This window comes from Miscanthus floridulus, chromosome 5, assembly GCF_019320115.1.
Source record: "Miscanthus floridulus cultivar M001 chromosome 5, ASM1932011v1, whole genome shotgun sequence".
NCBI classification, from domain to species: domain Eukaryota; kingdom Viridiplantae; phylum Streptophyta; class Magnoliopsida; order Poales; family Poaceae; genus Miscanthus; species Miscanthus floridulus.
Window position 1 is genome coordinate 10,971,063 of NC_089584.1, and position 23,877 is coordinate 10,994,939.

Consider the following 23,877-nt stretch of genomic DNA (forward strand, 5'->3'; position numbering starts at 1 on the left):
ATGTGGCATGGATCTGACAAATGGGATCCACATGTCAGCGAGATATACAACTTTTTAGTTTTGTTTTTATTAGAGAACATTAAGATGCTAAAAAATAATATAAAGTTTCATCAATATATTAATCAAGCTCGAGGTTTGTTGCCCTCGAAGAATCATATCTTTCTTGGATGGTGTCGGATAAAGATATTTGTTTATAAAAATTATAGCTCTCGGCGAGATTTATAACTTTTTAATTTTGATTTTTTGTCATTTGATGTTGTTAAGATGTACAAAAAAAATAATATAAACTTTCATCATCATATTAATCGCGTAACATAGCTTGTCGCTTTAGAAAAAAATCGTATCTTTTTCTTTGGTATTGGATAAATATACTTTGTATATTAAATTTGTATTTTCAAAGAGATATACAACTTTTTACTTTTGCGTTTTGTCATTTGAGGTCGGAGATTTGAAAAGGATATTAAAAGGAAACAATTGCTTAATTCTAATTATAGTATGGATTTCGGAGTTTGTATATTTTGTGGGATGCTCAAAAATAATATAAAGTTCCAACAGCATATTAATCATGTACTAGGGGCTTGTCATCTTAGAAAAGCCATATCTTTCTTGTATAGTGTCGGATAAAGATACTTTGTATAAGAAATTGTAGCTCTCATAGAGATATACAACTTTGCATTTTTGTTTTGTTATTTGTGGTCGTTAAGACGCTTAAAAAATAATATAAAGTTTAGCAGCATATTTTTTTTACCAAAGTGTATCATCTTAAAAAATAATATTTTTTTATGGTGTCGAAGAAAGATACTTTGTAAATAGAAATTTGTAGTTCTTGATGATATCTATAAAATACTAGTTTTGTGTTTTGTTATTTGATGACGTTAAGATGCTCAAAAGTATAATATAAAGTTTAAGAAACCTATTAGTCGCGTTTTGTATCAAATTTTTAAGAAAAATCTAAACAACTTTAAATAAAAAAAACTCAAAACTAAAATGTTGTAGATCTCATCGAGTGCTACAACTTTCAATACAAAGTATCTCTATTCAACACCATACAAGAAATGCTTGATTTTTTCTCAGACGACAAGCTATGATACGTGATTAATATGCTGCTGCTAAAATTTTAGATTAATTTTTAGAGCATCTTAACAACATCAAATGACAAAACACAAAATGAAAATTTGTAGATTTAATCGAGAGCTATAATTTTCATATATAAAGTATCTTTACCCAACACCATACAGAAAAGAGATGATTTTTTTTTAAAGCGAAGAGCCCTGGTACACGATTAGTATGCTATTGAAACTTTATATTATTATTTTAGCATCTTAACAGTCTCAAATAAAAAAAAAACACTCAAAACTAAAAAGTTGTAAAAATCATCTTCATCCACGATTGTATGAAAAAAAAATTACGATTTTTCTAAGGTGAAGTCTTATCACTGACATATGGTCCCATCTATCAGAACCATGCTACTAAAACCATGCCACTTAGGTAGCAGGTCAGCTAAACGTCTGTTGGAACCTAAATGAGACCTATTACAATTTCAGAAAATATATTTTGATACCTTGAGGAACTAGATGACACGTGGAGACAATTGTAAGGACCGTTGGTAAATTTTACTCGATAAAATATAGGGATCCTGATTTAAAGGCTCTTGGTGAAGTTGCTCTAACTGGCTCCATAACAAAAGCCAATACCACATGAACAGCAACGCAATATAGCGGAAACGTTCATTCATTTATACATTTCTCTCTACACCCGACGCTAAGATCGCTACCTATTATTTACAGGCTCAGAAACTTCGTTTCCGAGAAAGAATGCATCTACAACTGAGCGAATGTACACGTACAACTCCTTTTCAAAACTTGCATATCTACAAAACCAATTCATCAGGCCACCTAATCTTTGTATAACACAGCTGCTACGCCCAGTTCTTGCTGTGTGCGATAACAAAAACGAATCAATCCTGCGATGTTGCTGAGTACTCGAAGAGAAGCCTATTGGATGGGGTAGACTGGAAGAGAACACGGAGCCTACTAGTTAGCTGATATATCAGCGTCCACTGCATCGCCATTTCTGAATCTTTCATTTGCCTGACGACAGAGGCCTGCACATTGACGACAGCAATTTAGGTCAATTTCTATTCAGTACAACACATTGCACCTTATCAGGCTGAAAGGTTTAACTTGTTTCCTTTTTGGAAAAAGAGTATATACCTGAAGGCGTTTTCCGAGCTGCACTTCAACCTCCGTGGCAAAAGAGATATTGTTTGCCAGAGATTTTAGTGGATCAACTGTTGGATCCACAGAGAGTAAACTTGGGATCTGCGGAGCATAAACCAGTCGCCACCGTGCCTGTCCAAACTCGCCCTTGCCTTCAATCCTTGGCATCAAAGTTTCCAGCGTTGAAGTTGCAAGCTTCTTGAATGCAAGCTGTCCGTCACCTTCTAATAATGATTCTGCAAGCTGTGATTCGAAAACCTTTGCAGCCTAAAAGACAAGGAAAGCAGGTCTAAGAACTACATATTAATATATGATAGAAAAAGAATGCAGCAAACCAATTCTTTAATGATTCAAAACTTCGTGCACTGTTGGAAATAATCCTTTGTGCCTACGTGCATAAGAGTGTCCAGGTTCCTAGCCTACTTTAGCTAAATTTCAGCATGGAGTAATAGGCTGATTAGTTTGGTAATATTCTGCATTAATTAGGAGGCTATCACAGCCACAATTGTAGCTCTCAGCACTGTATAAAGCTAGAAGGAAAATCAGAATAAGTCATTCCAGACAGAAAACCAATGTGTTCGTGTATTGTGCGAGTTCCTGGTGATCTGTAAGAGGCTATTTGCCTGTCATGCGCTTGTCTAAAATGGATAGAGCAAACACCCAGCAAGAGGTACATAAATGGCAGACCGACTGCCGGAGGCTCCCACATGAGTGGGGTCTGGGGAAGGGAAAAACCGAGGCAAGCCTTCCCCCCGCAAAATCTGCGGAGAGGCTACTTCGAACCCGCGACCTGGTGACTCAGCAAGAGGTACATAAAACGTAAGAAAATTCACCTGATTATATAATAGTTGAAGATTTGAAACTAAAGCAAGGTGTTATCGATCCTACAGTAAAGTGACTCGGTTTATAACTCACTGCAGTAGTCTTACCTCACTAGGTGACAGAACATCCTGGTCCACAGAACGTGTTGAGGTTACCACCAGATTGTCTTGCCACATGCTTGCTCGACTTTGGATTTTGAATTGCCATTCAGATCCAACAAGAACGAGATCAAGAACAGGATCCAAACCAAGATCAGGTTCAAATTTTGCTGCATTTAAATGATCATTTTTAAGTCTAACCTGCAATTGAGTACAGAGAGTAAGAACCATCATAACCATATCAACTTGAATGTATACTTTGATAAAATGAAGATATTCTAAGCAAGGGCTTAGGGAAGTAAGGCTTACTTGTGTTGCTACCAGGTTGACCTCACCATTTTCAAATTTTAAGATGCCCTTAGGTCTTATATACTTTGGATGAACCATCCCATTAAGCTCTAGGTCACCACTAACGGCAAAATTCAGAATTAAAGGATAAACAATCCTTAGTTCTGGTCCCAAGGTGAGCTTCAGATCATTTAGCCGTGCATCAATGTTTGGCTTAAAACTTCCATGCTCAAGAGTCTTTTCTGTGTCTGATTGATCTCCTAGTATATAGAGATGGAAAGCTTTAGTTGGCTCATTAAGGAAACAGCAGAAGTGCTGGAGAAAAATGGCATATAAAAAGTAAAGAATATGCCACTTATTTCATGCCAAAACTGGATTTTTCTGGCTCGGCATACTGATGTGCAAGTGCAACAACATAAGTAGTTAAGCAAAACATGTTGGCCAAGAGTATTTGGTGGAAAAATATGAGTGAAGCTCAAATTTAACTGAATACATACTGTCTGCAGATGTTGACAGTGACCCCAGAATTCGTGAGACATCCTGCGAAGTGGTTGATTGGTCAAAACCAGAAAGAAGATAACTCGACTTGTTTGAAGTCAATCTAGTGACAGCAGCACCATTGCCTTTATCATGAGGCAAATATGCTTCACCATGACTCAACCGGATCATTCCAGAAAGATCTGGTCGCAACATTGAGCCTGTAACTTGCAGCTGGCTGTCTACTTGGCCACTGCATAAGTCAGCACAAAAACAACAAAACAGATGTTAAGGCTCATAACACCACAGCGTTGCGTGTTACATATTACTCCATCTAGTCACAAATGTTAAGGGCATATTCTACAGTCGGCATTGATTGACCTATCAATTTATGAGATGCATGTAAGGTCAGCAGATTATTGTAAATGCATTAAATTAATCTTGAAGGCAGTACCAATTACACTATTACAATGCCCAACCCAGGATTCTGAAAACCTCATAGGCTAAAAAGCTCCAATATGGAAATAAGTAACTAGTAATGTATACCCCTCTTTAATGCCACTGCCAGTAAGCAATATGTAGGAGCATTCAGAGGAAACACTTACCCTAAAATGATGCTATGTTAATCTTCTTGGATATTCTCTAAACTAAAATCATCCTAGTACTCCTAGGTACTTTTTTTAATTCTATTTTCTTCCTTCATTGCCCTTGCTTGCTTCTGTTGGGTTTCAACTCTAGCCTACCCCAACTTGTTTGGGACTTAAAGGCTTTGTTGTTGTTGTTGTTATTGCCCTTGCTTAACAAATGGCACCACTCTCCTAATAAATAAGCCACGTTTTCCAATTAGTACAAATGAACGGCAAAAAGACTATTGGACCTACTTTCTTAATCCTTGTGCACAGGTCTAAAATGATCTAAATTTTGCAATCAGAGGGAGTATCTATTTTAGACTTGAGCATATACCCTATAACTTAGAAACAATGCAATTATTTATTTTGATAAACAAAAGGATAAAGAAACAACAATGACCTCAAAATATTTTTTGCGAGTATGTCCAGAACTTCACATTTCAAATCAATCTTATCGTTGGCAGATGGCTCACTATTTTTAAGAGGTAGGGTCCCTTTCATTGACAGTCTCCCTTTCCTCCCAACCCTGCTTTCCATTGAACTGATGCATAGCCTATTGGATATAACTTGAATTGTACCCGCAAAATTCGTCAATGGTGTCCGAAGAAAGGGAGAATTCACAATTGCTCGGTTAAACGTTGCTGACCCATCAACAACAGGCTGATCCACAGTGCCTTTAACCTTGGTAAATAAAAGACAAGGGCAAAATATCAACAACACAGTTTCATGTTAGATCCATGGGGGGGAAATTTTCTAAAGATTTCACAAGGACAACAAAAGAACCCGTATATAACCACAATACAATAGTTTGAGTTCACACTATATTACTGAAAAGGATTTGGCCAACTAGTCTAGATGTCACTAATAGAACAATAGGAATTAAAAAAGAATACCTGGAGGAGAACATCAGCATAGCCTTGAAGCCAGTTTGCATAAGGACTCAATGCAGTTATCAACATCATACCCCCATCCTTTATATCTGCATCTATCCTCACTTCACCTGGTTCTAGCATGTTATAACTTAAACCTTTAAGTTTTTCAGCTAATTGAAATTCCCAGCCCTCGTCCGTCTTGTCTCTCACAATTCTTGCTTCACTGATCTCATTCGATGATCCTCTGTCTCTTGCCCAAACAGGGATTCTTATGATACCTTGTTTCCCATCTGCCTCTTCTGGACTTTCCTCTATCGAGCTGTTGTCTACATAAGTGACTGGGATACTACCTTGAATGTTTACATGTCCACTTTGTATTATCGGCTCGAAATTTGCATCAAATACAAAACGGCTCGTATGGGTAACAGAAGCTAATACTTCTGCTCTTCCAAGATCGATGCCTCCAATAGTGCCATCAAGCAGCCTTATTTGAACATCACATTCTGGTTTTGCCAGAGTACCTCTCAAGTCTCCCTCCATGTGCAAAATACCTTTGATGGGAGTCAACCATTGCCTCAGAAAATGAATTGAGTCTGTGGTTGATGATTCTATAGCCTGAACTAAAGCTGGTATAAGGCCAACTGGGAAGTTAAGAACAGCAAAGTGAAGATTTGTAAGCGGCCCAAGAATCGACCCATCAGCATGAAGGGTGGCATTATCTTTCTGAATAAATAATTTATCTAGTCGCAGACCATCATTATTGCTGAATGAACCAGATGCGAGAACACGCTGTGTCTTGTAAGTTCCCCATTCCCAATCTTCACCATTGAAATCAAAATCTGCCTGTGGTACATAAGTGTGTTATGATCATGCATATGTACATGCAGAACATAGTCAACCATAACAGTAGGATAATTATCTTGTTGAAGGGATAAAAAAGAATGTAAAGGAAGCAAGTCACACGCAGATAAAAACAAATACGGAAAGAAACAAATGGAAAATAAAATTGAACAACAAAACACATGTTCACTCGTGCTTCTTCTCAATTGTTTTAGAAATCCTAAGTAAAAGCCAACTACAAAGGACCAGTTTCAGAACATGCTCACCATGGTATCCCCATTACCACCTCCACTAGCATCAAGAGAGCCACGCCAATAGCCTCTTAGTTCAGCTAAGCCAGGAAGTGTTATATCTTCCATTGTGTCATCATCCAACCAATCATGATACATTTCTAATGCCTGGAGCAAGTAACAAGGTAAAGTTTAATATAAAGAATCATTTCATCATGAGACCATAAACCATAGCATTAGACAACCCTATGCCAGTGGATCTACTTGACTACAACACTAGCTTTAGTACAATACCTTCAGCTGATCATGAAGACTTTCAGCATTGAACCCAACAGAATGCAGACATTGCATAAAAAGTTCCTGAAAACAAAAGGAGGGTTATATGGTGCTCTGCCCTCTAATAGACATAAATACCAATAAGTATTTTATCCAACCATAGAAAAAGCAGATTTGAAGGACCAAATGTGTACCTTTGATCTCGAACGAATAACTGGGTCTGTACTCCGTGAAAGAAGCCTTGCTAAAGGAAGCATTTCAGCTACTTCAGCACCAGGAACCTCTAGTCGCATCCTCCACCTGCCCATCGAGGACATTATGCTACCAAGATGCCCTCCCATTGCTTTCTCTATGAACCCATTGCTCTGACTTTCCACAGGAAATCTATCACGTGTTCCAGGAAAAACATACTCCCCTTGAACCTCATACTTGCTATTAGCTTGCTCCAGGATAGATTTTTCCATAGTAATCTGTGTTTGAATATATTAAAGAACAAGGCTAGTGAGAGAGAAAGAGAGGGTTCCAAAATAGTAACTAAAAGTAAGACACAAACCTTGCTAGAAATGGACAAATAATGACAGGAAAAAACTATGGATGCATGATGCATTCACACAATACACCAATTAGTCTGTGCTAACAACTGCAGATTACTATCACTCCTAGAGATCAAAAGCAGAGTAAAACTGATGATTGCTGAGGGTATATACGTCTAAAGATGAGTATGGTCAGAGATTGAGAGCATTAATAAGTGACTTGTTTCTACAGTGTCAGCGTGTCCTTGATTCTTTGGCTCAGTGAAGGTGATGCCAACACAGAACTCTTCCATCTACATGTCAAACACCGAAGAAGAAAGAACTTCATAACCAAGCTCATCACTGAGGGAGAGGTGTTCACAAGCCATGAAGATAAGAAAAAAATCGTTCTTGATTTTTATAGTCAGCTGCTTGGGGAAAGTGTTGATTGAGATGTCATGGAAGACTACCGGTCTCTTGCCGGCAAACAAAGCACCAGGACTGACGGTTTTACAGGGAAATTTCTATCAATGCTGTTGGCCAATCATTAAAGACAATGTGATGGCAGTGGTTTCAGCTATATGGAGCAGAAAGTTTATGAACTTTGAGCAGCTTAAGTCGGCATATATCACCCTCTTGATGAAAAAGGATGAGGCTACAAGCATCAGGGATTTCAGACCTGTAAGTTTGGTGCATTCCTTCATTAAAATCGGAATCGCTGTGTGCCTGTGTGTTTGATGGTGTTCCCCCAAAAATGGTGGGTGCCTTACTGCTTGCAGAAAACGAGACGCAGCTTTGGGGCATGGATGCGAGGGCTCTCCATGTTCCATGCCCTTGCACCTAGTGATTAGGTCATGTCGTGGTCAGTTTATCTTTTTTCATGGGCACCAATGTATATTGAGAACCAAAATGGTGTGAGTGTTTGAACTTTGGGGTTTCTATCCTTCTCTCTTCATACAACGATATGAGCTCTCCTACGTGTTCCAGAAAATTTGTTTCTACAGTGTGCATATCAGTATACAGTTTTCCAAGGATGTGTTACTAATTATTAGTTATTTTGTATTCCAGAATTCAACTGTACAGATCAGTCTGAGTTCCTAGCAGAAACATCATCGCTTACTATAAAACGGCATGCCTCAAAAGAGATGATTTGGGGGGAGCGCGTGGCCTGCGCACGCTAGGTCTAGGTCACGGTGTTGGGCTAGGATAGATTACATTGGTTTAATTGGTTGGTGTTCTTTGTGGTCAGGTCTCACCTCTTTCTCAGTTCTTTTAGTTTAAGTGATTCGATGTAAAGAAACAACCCCTCACAGCCCGGCCAGGAGTGAGGTGGTGGTGCTTGTAAGGGGCCGATCCTTCTCTCTATAATGCAATGATACGCAGATCTCCTGCGTATTCGAGAAAAAATAAAAAAGAGATGATTTGCCAATCCTGGTTTCAGAACTGAAAAAAAGAACCTATCCCGCATGGCCTCATTCTATATACGTGTGAAGACTCAGGGCAGCAACAGGCGGCTGAGATGGGTCCGCGACGAGCGGACAAGGCAGATGGGCCCACGGGACCAAGGTGGCTCAGGAAACAAGGAAAATTTTGAAAAGAAAAACTTACAACATCACCGCTCCATCGAGCAGCTATATCAAGTGCTTCACCAAGCACGCCACTAAATTTGGGGCGGATTATTGACAGCAAACCATGACCTCTTCTTTTCTGAAAATTAAGCTGAAGTTCTGCCTGCAATAAAAAAAAATGTCGCGTCATACAATAGGGGATTACTCCACTAACAAAAGTTAGTGATTTTGAATCTTCCGGATTCAACCTGTATGGCCACAAGATCCCAATAAAAGTAAAAGTAAGGAAAAAAACTAGAACAATAGGCAAAAGTAACAAAAAAATGCTATGGTAGTAGAAGACAAAACATTGCAAAAGTAATAAAACAAATACATACACGGTGAACAATAGACAACCTAAAATAGCAGTAAACCAGAAAGTTACATCACTACAAATAATCATGCCACATTTTCAACTCAACATGTAAATTTGAACTTTGTTCACATGGTCATAGTATAACATTATTAGTGTACTGCAACATGTAAATTTAAAATTTGTTGACATAATCATAGTATAACATTATTAGTCTACTGCATATTGTTGATGATTTGTGTGGCTCTCTAGCCTGTCTACAACAGCTTGCTTGGGATTAAAAGCACTGTTGTCGTCATCGTTGCATATTGTCAATGGCTACACTAATATAACATATCCTTTTTTTTTCGAAAACACAGGAGAGCTGCGCTTCTTTATATTAGAATATAACATATCCTAAGAGGCTAAGACAATATCTCTTAGAAAATTTAAAATGTGGCAATCTCAAGAGAAGATATATCCAAACTTAGATAGGTGAGTAATTTAGTTATAGGTATATTGCACAGCAGCGCAACCAAAGAGATCTAATAAACAGATAAAACTCATATACACAACCTGCCCATTGTCCTACACCAAACAGAAAAAAAAAATGTCACATTATTATTATCTAAACTATCATTACCTTCTGAACAAATCCGCGCAATGAAGCAAACTCCAGCTCATCGAGTGTCAAATTCCGAACCTTTAAAACCAGGAAACAAGGCTCAAGAACATGTAGTATTAAAAGTTTGAATAGACTCCTAAAATCTATAGTGATCCATAATAACCACTGGCAAATAAAATACAACAGTGGTGTACCTCTAGACTGGTCAAATTCTGAGGATGATAACAGATATTAGATCTCAGCTGGCCCTTTTGGAGAAAAATTGACAGAAGCCTTACATCTTGAATATCCTCGTTTGAAGTGAAAAGCAATGGTCCATTCACTTCTATGGAAAAATTTTCATCAGGCCTGCCAGTAGCATTCAACTGCTTGACCAGGGAATAGAGATTGTAAGAGGAGAATGAACAGGAACTGCAGTGAAGTCCATACTGATACAATACTAAAATCAACATAGAACAAACATATTGCACACTCTATCCATCTTTTTAGAGCAAAACTCATGTGGAACAAATCATATGCATTCAAGAAAACAAGTTTATTTTTTGTGTAGAACCAATGGGTGCACATGGAAATAAAGATCCTTTAAAATCTCAAAATTATGATATGCTGTTATTTCAATGAAGCCACTTTTGCAAAGTTTCTGCAGTACCATGTTAAGATTACTATTTTCTGAAATGTAATCTGTTAAAGTAGTATAAATACAGTATAATTATCAGAAAGAGAAGTGTATTAACTTGGGAAAAAATGAACTTGAATGCATATGGACCCCGAAAGTTTGATAAAATAAACAAATGGAGGACATGTTTTATTCAGAACTTCTATCCTTGTATTTGAAATTTGCCTTTGATTTGTATTGCAAAGTAAATAGGAGATATGTCGCATTTGAAAAGGTCAAATATAGGAAGTAATTAAACATTAGTTAAGATTATGGCGGATCTATTTGTGCACATAATACCATCATTGCTTTCAGCCATGGCTTCAAGTACACAAAACTAATACACGTGCAAACAGAAAAGGAAAAAAACTGAATTGACTATAGTAAATAATCTAGAATCAAAAGAAGCTGGATATGGGGGATGACCACAAGAAACAAACAATTTGATAAGAAATTACCATCATAGAATCCCGTGATATGGAAAGGAAACCAGTAGATTGTGGCGCTAGCATGAGCTGGTTGAGTTTAATTCCAGAAAGAGATATGTCGCCTACAAGCTTTGAAACATTGGTCTCAAGCTTATTTTGGTCAATGTTACTTTGAAGAACACCATTGATATTGCCATCAGCTATATTGCTAGATTTCATGATTTTTCCTTGCAATTTGACCCTTCCAGATGCTTTCAAATGTAATGGTCGTGGTGAATCCAAAGGTATAGAGGAGGCTATATGAGCAAACTCAAAGCCTCTCATACGTAAATCCAAATCAACACCCTCCACAATTAGTGGCATGATTTTTTTCATTTGATAAGTCTCCTTGTTCAACAAGTAGTCATCAATATATGATGTTTGAACTCGAGTATTTAAATCGAAGGAGACTGATGAAGAGTTGACCATAATGTAATCATGTGCAATAACAATATTGCCACGTGCATCTGAAAAAGAATCTTCAGCATTTGGTGCAGCCCATTTGATATCAAACTTCCTGTAAGAGATTTGTTGTTAAAAGATTAACAAAAACTAGGACAGTTGACATTAAATTACTCACGGTCTAATAAGGGAACCAGAAAGTCTAGTCTCTCCATTGAGCTCTCCAATCTTGAGTGGAATCAGCTGGATTCCTCCAGGAATGTAACGATGCAATACTTTATCAAGTAGAATGGTCCCAGACAAATTAATATCCATAGCAGAATCATCACCTTCCCCCTGTAAAGATTGAAATCTATAACTATATTTTAAATAATGTGACTACTTGTACTGATGAGAAACTGTAGGTTAATTATAATGGATTAAAGTAGCAATACTGCAAATTTATGCTTGCCTTCTTAGGAGCACACTGCTGTTATTTTACTTGTTATTAGGAACTTCAACAGCAAGAAATATAGGCTGTTTGTAGTTGTTTGCTACGCTCTCAACAATGAACATTCACTGCAACCCCAGGGAAATGAGCAATAGAATGACTTTGATGACCAGCAAATATATTTTTTATAGCAAGTCAGAAATTGTGGAAACCTATGGTCCTATGAATGCCCTTTGAGAATTGTACTGAATTAAATCATTCCATACAAATTTTCATTTTTGAGTTGTTATTATATCTCATCTATTCATCATAATTCAAAATCTTTCACTTAGTCCTCATTAGAAATGGCCATTTGGCGCAAACTGAAGCCACTATAGTAGAAGTAGAAAGAAGTTAGTCTGACTCAATCAAGCACAGAGGGGTGACTGAATGGAAGTGTAAGACACTACATAACAACAATACCTCTGGGCAAATCCATGCATTACCAGCCCCTCGAATTTCTCCGCCATCCAATAGGCATGCTCTAATACCATATAAATCAGCAACCTGCATACAGGGATGAGAACTAAGAGAGAAATAGTTGCTAAACTCTAAACTTCCGAAGTAGAAGAATTATGACTTATATTTGTACTCACGGAGTTGTCAAGGTTGAACGTGAAATTGGCCGATACATGAGAGAATGGAATATGGTCAAATGCAGCAACTGCACCAGCCTCTTTGTTTTGCATCACAGCTTCAGAAGCTGCAGATGGAAGCATACCAGATACTGAAAAAGACTTCCTTGAGACAATCCCACTTCCAACAAAAACAGGAGCATCAAGGGGTCCTTGACAGTTAAATACAGCAGTAACAGAACCGGCCAACTGAACAGATAAGTTGTGGTATCAGAGGTCAAGTCATAAAAGGGCGAACAGAAGCATGGGGCATAGAGGTGTTGAAACACATTACATCATAACTAGGGCCATTCCAAATCATCGTGTACAGAAAAAGAAGAAGCAAGATCCATAACCCACAATGATAATTTAAACTATCATTTTGCTTCATCCAAAGGCTAATTGTTTTCATGCTAAGAACCAAAGCAATATGCTGCCCCCCCCCCCCCCCCCCCCCCCCTCCTCCTCACTCTCTTTTTGAGGTGGAGAATAGCAACTGTAGCCGTACAAATAAGTGAATTCAACCATCAATATCAACCCAAATGGGTTAGCCAGTTAACTATTTGTCCATAGGATGATGACCATACAAATAGAGAATATATCAACATCTTATCTTTACTCGCTCTACTAGACATGTTGGGTGTTCAATTTAGCTAACTGCACATATGACTTTTTAAAAAGTAAATTGTCACACTGAATAAGGTAGTGCAAACTAATTCGCAATATGATATTCCTTACTTACAAAACTAATCAACAATATCCTTGCCTTTTGTTTCTTAATTGAAACTAATGTATTCAAATTTTATTTCTACCATACTATAGTTGAACCATCTATGACATTTCCATATATTAACAAGAAATTGAGTCAAAAGAGATCAATCCAGATGCATGCAGAACTGGAATATGATATTACTCCTTTCGTTTTACTATGTTCGTCCATAGCATTTGAGAGAAAATATTCCTTATTGTATGTCATAGAAGATATCATTATTAGAATACTTCCACATGGTTTATCTATGGTATGGTGTGCTATGGACAGATATAGTGAACATAGGGAGTCCCAGAGATAGAGGGAGTACCAGAGGGCACTCGCAATGGTATAAGCCAGTTACTAGCTCTAAGCCAACCTCTCTAATAGTGCTAACTTTTAGCAATGGCTCATAGTATGATTAGGCCCACATGACACTCTCACATGATCTTGGAATGTGTATACGAGTCTAGCTCTTGATCAAGAACTAGCTTTTCTCATCTTAGTTAAACTTGTCATTAGTGATATGGTCTTAAACGTAATTAGTGTGTACGCCCCCAAGTAGGCTATGATGAGAGTGCTAAGCGGCTTTTCTGGGAAGACTTAGATCGCTTGGTTAGAGTTGTCCCTAGTAGCGAGAAGCTCTTTATAGGAGGTGATCTTAATGGCCATGTAGGTACATCAAGTGCAGGTTTCGAGGCGGTTTATGGGGGTTTCGGATATGGTAGTAGGAACCAAGAGAGAGAGGAAGTCTTAGACTTCGCCATAGCTTTTGATCTGATGATAGCTACACGTTCTTCCGTAAGAGACAGTCCCATTTAGTGACCTTTAGTAGCGGCCAGTACTCTAGTCAAATCGACTTTGTCCTTACAAGGAGGGATAAACGAACATGCGTGGACTGTAAGGTGATACCTGGAGAATGTGTGGTCGCTCAACACAAGCTGGTGGTGGCTAATTTCCGCTTTCTGGTGCAAGCTCATGGGAACAAACAAGCTAGGGTTGCTAAAACGAAGTGGTGGAAATTAGAAGGGGAGGCCTCAAAGGTCTTTAAGGAAAAGGTCATTGAAGAGGGCCCTTGAAATGATAAAGACGATGCAAACAGCATGTGGGAGAAGATGGCAACATGTGTTCGGAAGGTTGCTTCAAAGATCCTTGGAGTGACCAAAGGAAGCGAATGCGACTCGAAAGATACTTGGTGGTGGAATGAAGATGTGCAAAAGGCTATTAAGGAAAAGGAGTGCTATAAGCGCTTATATCATGACAGGTGTGCAAACAACATAGAGAAGTAAAAGGTGGCAAAGAAGACCGTAAAACGAGCGGTGAGTGAGGCAAAGGGGCGGGCCTATGAGAACCTTTACCGACGTTTGAGTACGAAGGAAGTAGAGAAGGACATTTATAGGATGACTAGGGCTTGCGATAGGAAGACAAGGGACTTCAACCAAGTCAAGTGCATAAAGGATGAGAGGGAGCAGCTCTTGATGAAGGAGGATGAGATCAGACATAGATGGCAAGAGTATTTTGATAAATTATTCAATGGTGAGAATGAGAACACCATTCAGCAAGACGACTCGTTTGATGACACTAATAGACGCTTTGTGCAGAGGATTCAAGAATCGGAGGTCAGAGAAGCCTTGAAAAGGATGAAAGGGAGCAAAGCGATGGGCCCTTATGGTATCCCAATCAAGGTGTGAAGATGTCTCGGAGATATAGCTATAGTATGGCTAACCAAGATGTTCAACAATATCTTTCGATCGAACAAGATGTCTGAGTGGAAAAGCATATTGGTACCAATCTACAAGAACAAAGGAGATATCCAAAGTTATACTAATTATCGGGGAATTAAGTTGATAAGCCACACTATGAAGTTATGGGAGAGAGTCATCAAGCAGCGCCTGCGAGGAACGGCGCAGATATCAACAAACCAATTTGGTTTCATGCCTGGAAGGTCAACCACAGAAGCAATTTTCTTAATAAGACAAGTTATGGAGAGGTTTAGAGAGCAAAAGAAGGACCTCCACTTGGTTTTCATTGACTTAGAGAAGGCTTATGACAAGATACCAAGAAATATTATGCGGTGGTCTTTAGACAAACATAAAGTCCCATCAAAGTACGTGACCCTCATCAAGGACATGTACAACAATGTTATGACTAGTGTTCGAACAAACGATGGTAACACAGATTACTTCCCGATTAAAATTGGACTTCATCAAGAGGGGGTCAGCCTTAAGCCCGTATCTCTTTGCTTTGGTAATGGATGAGGCCATCAGGAACATATAAGCCCTTGGTGTATGTCGTTCGCTGATAATGTAGTGTTAGTGGACGAAAGTCAGGCAGGAGTAAATAGGAAACTAGAGTTATGGCGGTAGACCCTTGAGTCTAAAGGTTTTAGATTGAGCAGAACTAAAATCGAATACATGAGATGCGACTTTGGCAGAGTTGTAAAGGAGGAGGGAGATATGAGTTTGGAAGGTCAAGTAGTGCCTAAGGATACCTTTCGGTATCTAGGATCGATGCTACAGAGGGATGGAGATATTGATGCGGACGTTAGCCATATAATCAAAGCAGGGTGGATCAAGTGACGATAAGCTTCAGGCATTCTCTATGACAAGAGGGTACCACAAAACCTAAAAGGCAAGTTCTATAGAACGACGATTATACCGGTTATATTGTATGGAGCAGAATATTAGCCTACAAAAATTCAACATGTTCAACAACTGAGTGTTGCAGAAATACGTATGTTGCAATGGATTTGCGGTCACACAAGAATGAACCGAGTTCGGAACGATGATATACGTGATCGCCTAGAAGTAGCACCAATTGAAGAAAAATTTGTCCAACATCGGTTGAGGTGGTTTGGCCATGTCCAAAGGAGACCTCCAGAGACACCAGTGCATTATGGAGTCCTAAGCCAAGCTAATAATATGAGGAGAGGTAGAGGAAGACCGAAATTGATATGGGAGTAGGCAATAAAAAGATATTTGAAAGCTTGGGATATACCTAAAGATATATGTTTAAATAGGAGTACTTGAAAAGCAGCTATTGAAGTGCCTGAACCATGACTTGGGGCTCTTGGTGGGTTTCAACTCTAGCCTACCCTAATTTTCTTGGGACTGAAAGGCTATGTTATTGTTGTTGTTGCTGCTATTAAAATATGAGAAAAAAAATGCTTAGAGCTAGCTCATGAGTCAGCCATTGCCGGTACTGTGGGGGGTACGACCCCGAATACCCATGACAGACTATAGGCTGCGACGCCAGGGGTGGTCCTACCCACAAGACGAAGACTTACGGTGCACGGTACTGCTCAGCGTGTACCGCAAGACATCAAGGACGATCTGAAGATGCTACGAGATCTGTTAGGATATGCTCGATCCCGTGATTCATGTAATCTGTTATTATTTACCGATTATCTCCTAGATTTAACCGACTTGTAACCCTATCCCCAGCTATATAAGGCAGGTAGGGGACCCCCTCAAAACACATGCAATATTATACGATAGCCAATACAAACCAACAGACCACAGGAGTAGGGTATTACGTCGTGCAGACGGTCCGAACCTGTCTAACTCTTGTGTCTCTGTTGCCTTCTTGTTCTTGATTACGCGCACCCCTATCGAGCAATCTACCTTCGTGGGATACCCCTCAGAGGACTGCCGACGATATTCTATCGACAGTTGGCGCGCCAGGTAGAGGCGTGTGTGCTGTTTCCATGACGAACAAGATCGTACATGAACAAGATCGTACACTTTTCAGGCACTTCGTCCTGTCCAAAGCCCGGCCAGATCTTTACGGTCGGATCGATCTCATGGGTCATCAATGCTGACGAAGACGGAGAGATCATCAAGCCGGTGCAGATCGATTCTGCGCCAACCACACCAACACCTGCAACGGCAGATCCGATCTCGGAACCGCCTCCGAGGTCGTTTTCACCAACAACTCGCTACTCGAGGAAGGTCGACAGCGACGATCTGATCGCATCCATCGATCAAGTCGGCCAGAAGCTCACCGACTGTCTCTCCCTCACAGAATCGGCTCTGACCACTCCGGTTCGGCACCGACCACCCTCCGGTTCCGATCTATCAGGAGGCTGATCGGGAAACACCAGGGGTTGCGACCACCATCCATCGGGATGCCCTAAGGGACAAATTCACCAACCAGATTGGAGACATATATCCTCTCGCCGAGCCGCTAAGCGAGCCGTCCGAGCCGACGAACGAGCCGCTAAGCGAGCCGCCCGGACTACTTTCTACGACCACCTGCCGCGTCGCAATGATGATCGCCGCGAAGAACGACGCCTTGACAGCCACGACCGCCGCCATGACGACAGTTCGGAAAGCTCGAGGGCCGGGCAGTTTCGTCAACGCCGACCAGATAACGCCATACGTCACCGACCAGACGTTCTGTCTAAAGCTAAGTCACGCTTTAATATTCTTCTAAATATTCTCCAACCTTCATATATCGCCGCAATGTTTCTCCGAACTGTTTTCTCCATAATTATTCTGCAAACGGCTTTTTTTCTCCGCGTATACCACCTTAAAGATGACATACAACTAAGCATAAGGTAAATCCCCGAACAATCATGTTGACGCTCGGATGTCCCTAGAGACGGCCCGGTCTCCGGCTTCTTTCTACACGTGCACGAGCGTCTGCCCTCTGCATTACGGGTGGTCGGTAGCGGCTCCTTGGCGACGCTTTGTTCTTCCTACATGCACACGTGCTCCGCGCTTCGCGCTCCGCGTTATGGTTACCGGGCTAGCCAAGGCTGGAGACTCAGCTACAAACTAACTGTTCGGAAGGTTTATATTAAATATAAACACTTCATCCAAAAAAGAACATAATGTTCATCTACAACTGATCGCCGAGCTGCATACGCTATTTCATCACTTGCTGATTTTTCTCCGGGTTTTATATATTTTATTTTTACATCATATGCTACATATTCTACACATTTGTTTCGTAGGGGCACGGCTCGGTCAACGAGCTTACGCTCAGGGACTGGACAAGATGATCATCGTCTGGGTGGTCGGACCACCTATCGGACGGACTTCACCGCCAACCAACTGGTCGGACTGCTCGGCACTCACTCCTACTTGGCGTTCACTTCACTGCCGACCAGTTGGTTGGACTGCTCATCGCATGTGCTTCATCGTCAGCTACGCTGGGGACTCCTCGGTGTTCGAATTCTTCGTGCAAGCGTCGCCAGCTAAGCTGGGGGCTCCTTTGGTGGTCGGCAGTCCTCCAGCGAAACAAATGTGTCTAACTCTTGTGTCTCCTGAAGACTATTACTTTGGACCCTGGCACCACGTAATTACTTCACCTACTGTCAGGCTCGGGGACTAAATGGGCACACTTCACCTTGCGGCTGAATGTGCGCTTCTCATTTCAGGGCTCAGCCTGTGGACTGGTTGCCTGTTCGGCTGGTTTTCTGTCTTTCTTCTACTTTCTGGACCCTGGCACCACGTGACCACGTCACCTACTGTCAGACTCGGGGACTAAGTGGGCACACTTCACCTTGCGATGTGTTTTCTTTAATCTGTTCATTGGAAGACTACGTGCCTCTTGAAGTTGAAGAAGATTATCTCTCTTTTCTCGTGGTCGGACTCTAAATGGGCACACTTTGTTCATAGCGAGGAAATTTTCGATTTTGAACTTGAGCTCCTTACATCCTTCTGGCAAGCCTTACTTGGATAAGCCCGGGCTCGGCCGGACAGTTAAGCTAGTCGGTTATGGTCCACAACTGCTCGACGACTCATTAGGGTGGTCGGACTATGAGTCTGACTGCTCGGCTTTGTTTACACCTACTCAGATAAGCTCAAGACGGCGTTGCACAGCGGATACAAGGCGCTCGGAGACTAGCTGTGGGAGGTACGACCCCGGATACCCATGGCAGACTACATGGGCTGCGCCGCCAGGGGTGGTCCAGCCCACAAGACGAAGACTTACGGTGCACGGTATTGCTCGGCGTGTACCGCAAGACATCAAGTACGATATCCTGAAGATGCTACGAGATCTATTAGGATATGCTCGATCCCGTGATTCCTGTAATCTGTTATTACTTACCGGTTATCTCCTAGATCTAACCAACTTGTAACCCTACCTTCGACTATATAAGGCGGGTAGGGGACCCCCTCAAAACACATGCAATATCATACTGATAGTCAATACAAACCAACAGACCACAGAAGTAGGGTATTACGTCGTGCAGACGGTCCGAACCTGTCTAACTCTTGTGTCTCTGTTGCCTTCTTGTTCTTGATTACGCGCAACTTTATTGATCAATCTATCTTCGTGTGATACCCCTCGGAGGACTGCCGACTGTAATACCCAGAGAAAGAGAGGGGGAGGGAGAGGGAGAGGGAGAGAATGTCATACCGGGAACATAAGAGGTTTCATTTTCATTGTCCTCATAAGTGCATTAACTTCAACGGATGGAACCTTAAAATAGAATAAAAGTTACCAAAAGATGTAAGCATTGCTGTTTAGGAAACTCTGTATATGAGATGACACCGTGTATGCAATTAGAAAAGTTTATGGTACCTGGCACATTAGATGAAACTCTCCATCCTCAGGATTTAGTCCCAAATCTCCAGAAGCTTCAGCTGGAGCGTCACCAAACCACCCACTTGCATTGTGCAGAAATACTCTTTGACCACGAAATGATAATTTTGCCACTATATCCTGAATATATTCAGGCTTATTATTAAAGGGTGGTAATTACACACTTGCAATGTTTCCAGCACTAACATTTCCAAAGACTTTATTCCATCGAATATATGGGTTTAAATGTAAACGTACAGAAAATGATGATGGGGCATCCAATATCTGAAAAGCTAGACCTTTTACATCAAGCTGACCATGAATGCTTGGAAAACTGTCACCCTTTGACATACAAATATGCACCTGTAATAAGCATACCAAATGGTCAAGCATGGTATTAGAAAGCTTCATGAGAGATTGGTGTCTTGGCGTGGCTAACAGTAAACCCTATTAAGTTCAGCCACTCATCTAGAGCATGTGAGAAGTCACATCTCCACTTGTTTTAAAAAAAATAAGAACATGTAACAATGCAAGCAGTGGAAAAAGGGACATGTAAGAGATCATGTTTAGCAAAGTACCTCACCGGTAGCTCTTCCTTTGTGCCAAACAATAGGTATTTCTAAAATTCTTTCGAAACAGCTGCACATGAAAACTCCTTTTCAACACAGAAACTAAACTTTCAACATCATTTGCTGTTAAGCAGAGATAATTCGATAATAAAACTATGGTAAAACAGAAATCATAAAAGCAGGATCATTACCGGAGCAAATGCATCGACTACATTGAGATTAGCATGCCATGTTTCCTCAGCTATGTCAACAAATACATCTGTAGAAAGATAACCCCCTCCTTGAGAAGATCGGTCTTGCCTCCACTCCATGCAATTCCCAGTTATATGCACGTGTACACGATTATAATTGTTTTTGAACTTGGCATGTCCACTAGCATGCTTCATTTCTCTACAATACACACGCAGTCAGTGCAAACAAAGTAGTGGGCTCATTCAAAAATGACAATATTACATACTCCCTCTGTTCATAATATAGTGCATTCTATAGATTTTAGGACAAATTATGAGAGAACACAATAGACGTATGTGCCCTCACTTTATTTCCTCATCAGACACTATCATCAACATGATTAATGGTGATTGGTTGATAAATGGCAACTTAGCAAGTAACAATATAATACTTACCAAATTTATGCTACTATTTAATGCAGTGTTTTCTGCCCCCTAGAATCCCTTATATTTGAGTACAAATTTAGAATGCTTGTATGCGCTATATTACAGGATGGAGGGACTATGATCAAACTTCGAGCTGAAATTAGTTTCAAACCTACAGCATAACTTACATTTCAAAAGATTACAGAATTGTGCTGGCAGACAAGGGTAAGAAACATTACAGTGCATTCAGCATACCCAGACTGTGAGTGTGATGCTTTAGCAACTTTATTGTGAAGTGGTAATTTATAAGATCGGTTATAGGTTAATACAAATATGAAAGCCTAAGTTGAAAATATTTATCGTTCACAATGTCGCAAGTTGATTGGAGATAATGTGCTAGAAAGATTATAAAAAACTACAGAAGACCACATATCTGAAACAAAGATGTTAAATGAAGACGTCACACCTGGGTTCTTGATCACCATATCCCAGAAGCATCAAGTTACCTCCATTGAAATAGACAGAATCAAGGGTGATCGGAAGTGCATTCTGAGCGCCACCAGGATGGATCTGACTAGCCCCTTCTGTAAGTTCAGCAGAGAAATCTCCAGGACCAATAGCAAATTGTGACTTCAATTTCTCAATTTTAAGATCCAGAGATGCACAAGGTGCATTAAAACTGACAGGAAAACTCTTTAATTGGAACGGCCAAAATGGCACCCAGTTGTGAGCATGCGTGCATGAACCGAAATCCCCAAAAATAATCTCTTGCTGTGGAACAAGTTTATTTTCAGAAGGATTCTTGGCCTGACCGATCTGCAGATCTTCCAAATTGTGCCACAGTAACAAGTTGTTGTCCAAATTACTTGAACTGCACTGACTAGATAGTTGATTATGCGATGGGGATTCAGCCAAACTGGCTGATGCAGTCTTAGAGTTGCTGACAGTTTCATCATTTGAAGTGATTCCGCTGCCACCAACATTCGCATGACCACCATCCGATGAGCCTTTTCCTGGTCCAGGGGATGAATTATCATTAATGCAACCTTTGTTCTGAAAATATGCTACAGCAGCATCTGCACTGCGTCTAAGAATCCTTTGCTGAGAAGAATTATCAACATCTGGAATAACCTTACTGAGAGCCTTCCTCCTGTACCTGAGCCTACTAGAGCTTGAAATCACCCTAGACCAGAGGTTAATCCCAGGAATGCGCGATTTGAAGCCAAAAGACTTCTCCAAATCTGCATGCTTTGAACCAGAGTCGATGCCTGTTGCCAAGTGATGATCCTTCTTATGCATTTCATCGGCGCACACGGGTGGACTGGACTTCCCAATCTCGGTAGTCCCATCAACCTCCAGAATCTCATTAGTGGGCAGAGAAACCGATTGGACACTCGGAATGGTGTATCCCTTTTCAGCGGCTTCCCTTGCGGCTTGATCCCTCTCCTCGTTCCATTGCTCTGCGGCCTTCTCCCTGGCAAGCCTCCTCGTCTTGGTGCGGTAGTCTATGCCCTCCTCCATTGAGTGCCTCTTGACCGTGCCCTCGGAGGGCGCGGGAATCCCGAGCCACGAGAAATCCTTCTTCTGTGCCACCAGCGCGGAGGGCTTGGACAGCACGGCGTCCACGACGACCCTTCCCCTCCTGATGCTGGCGAAGGGGCGTACCCTAATCTTCATGACGGGCACCTCGGCGCAGGAGAACTCCTCAGGCGTGCGGGCCAATGGAGCAGGTCTGCAGCGTGATCCCGAGCGGCGATACGCTGCGCACCTTGCCGAGGCAGACCTCCCGCTGGAGGTACTCGCTGAGCGCGGCGCAGGCCGCGGGCAGGAGGCGGGCCTCGACGAAGGAGCGGGCCCGGAGCTGCGCGACCCAGGAGAGCGCGGCGGCGACGGAGACCACGGCCGCGAAGACGGAGCAGCGCACGAGGAAGAGCCCCTCCCTCCATACCGGGGCGAGCGAGCCGATCAGGGCCCGCGGCCCCGGGAACAGCGACGGCGCGGGCCTGTGGTGGGCGTGGGCGCGGTGGTTGCTGTGGTGGGCGTGGGCGGCCTCGGCGGGGGTGTCGCTGGAGTCGGAGACCTTGAGGCGGAACAGCGGCGGCGGGTCGAAGCGGGCGAGGGTGAGGAGGGGGCGCGAGGTCAGGTGGAGGTTGCGACCGCGCGGGCGCCGTCGCCGGCGCGGAGATGGGCAGTGGGAGAAGAGGAATGGCGACGGCGGCGCGAGGAAGAGTGAAGCGCGGAGGCAGTGCGACATTGGGTGGGGAGGGAGCGAGCGGCGCGTCGGTCTCGCGCGCCTAGGTGACCATTTGCGTGCGGCGAGAGGAAGGGGAGGGGAGAGTAGTGGTCTGGGCGCGGGGCGAGGCGACAGGTGATGCGAGGGAGATGCTTGGCTTTCGCTGAGATGCTTGGCTTTCGCTGGGACCGTTTCGTCCTCGCGCTGCTGGGCGCTGCTTCCACTTTGCCTGGCCCGGCCCTCTGGGTGGGCACTGAGCAGTGTCTTTTTTTTTTTTTTTCCAGTGTGGATGACCGCACAGGCAAACACTCAACAACAACAGCCAACATTCCTATAGGTGAAACTGAGAAACTTTTTTTTTGTGTCTTTCTTTCTCTTCTTTTTGTCACCGAAGAATGAGAAAGACTGATCTGAAAATTATTCTCCATAGTCCTTTCTCGTGGCTAAATCTAACCACGACAAAACGGAGAAGAGACCGGAGAAAATTATTCCATGATGGTGGCATCATCTCCGCCTTGATGCCGCCGTCCGAAAACAAAAATCTCCATGTCGTCGTGTCGATGAAGATGCTGACGCCGAAGTTGTCGTCCACATCTTCAACAGAGCCACCATGGACAAGACGATTCCACATTTCTCTTTCACCGTCGCCGGAGAAGAGGAGTAGGAGGAAATAAAACTTCAATAACAAAAAAAAAAATAGCGTGGAGAGACACTAACCTCGCCGAGTCTGCCCTCGTCAAACTTGTTTTGAGCAGTGTCTTCTCGTTCTGGAGTTCGAGTATTCATTCTAGCGAAAGCTTAGC

General features: G+C 41.8%; 1 protein-coding gene across 1 annotated transcript; it reads right to left on the reverse strand.

Annotated features, from left to right (window-relative positions):
* Positions 1-1,660: 1,660 nt before the first annotated feature.
* Positions 1,661-23,237, reverse strand: LOC136449495 (protein SUBSTANDARD STARCH GRAIN 4, chloroplastic-like). The gene is given in 24 exon segments (XM_066449541.1): positions 1,661-2,104; positions 2,214-2,486; positions 3,149-3,340; positions 3,449-3,687; positions 3,925-4,157; positions 4,934-5,214; positions 5,427-6,248; positions 6,512-6,643; positions 6,770-6,835; positions 6,946-7,221; positions 8,872-8,994; positions 9,806-9,865; positions 9,982-10,152; positions 10,901-11,426; positions 11,490-11,647; positions 12,204-12,287; positions 12,377-12,604; positions 19,512-19,574; positions 19,677-19,817; positions 19,935-20,039; positions 20,255-20,315; positions 20,411-20,635; positions 21,308-22,548; positions 22,550-23,237. Coding segments are annotated over 24 exon segments (6,393 nt in total). The 5' UTR covers positions 23,096-23,237; the 3' UTR covers positions 1,661-1,957.
* Between the last annotated feature and the right edge of the window lie 640 nt (positions 23,238-23,877).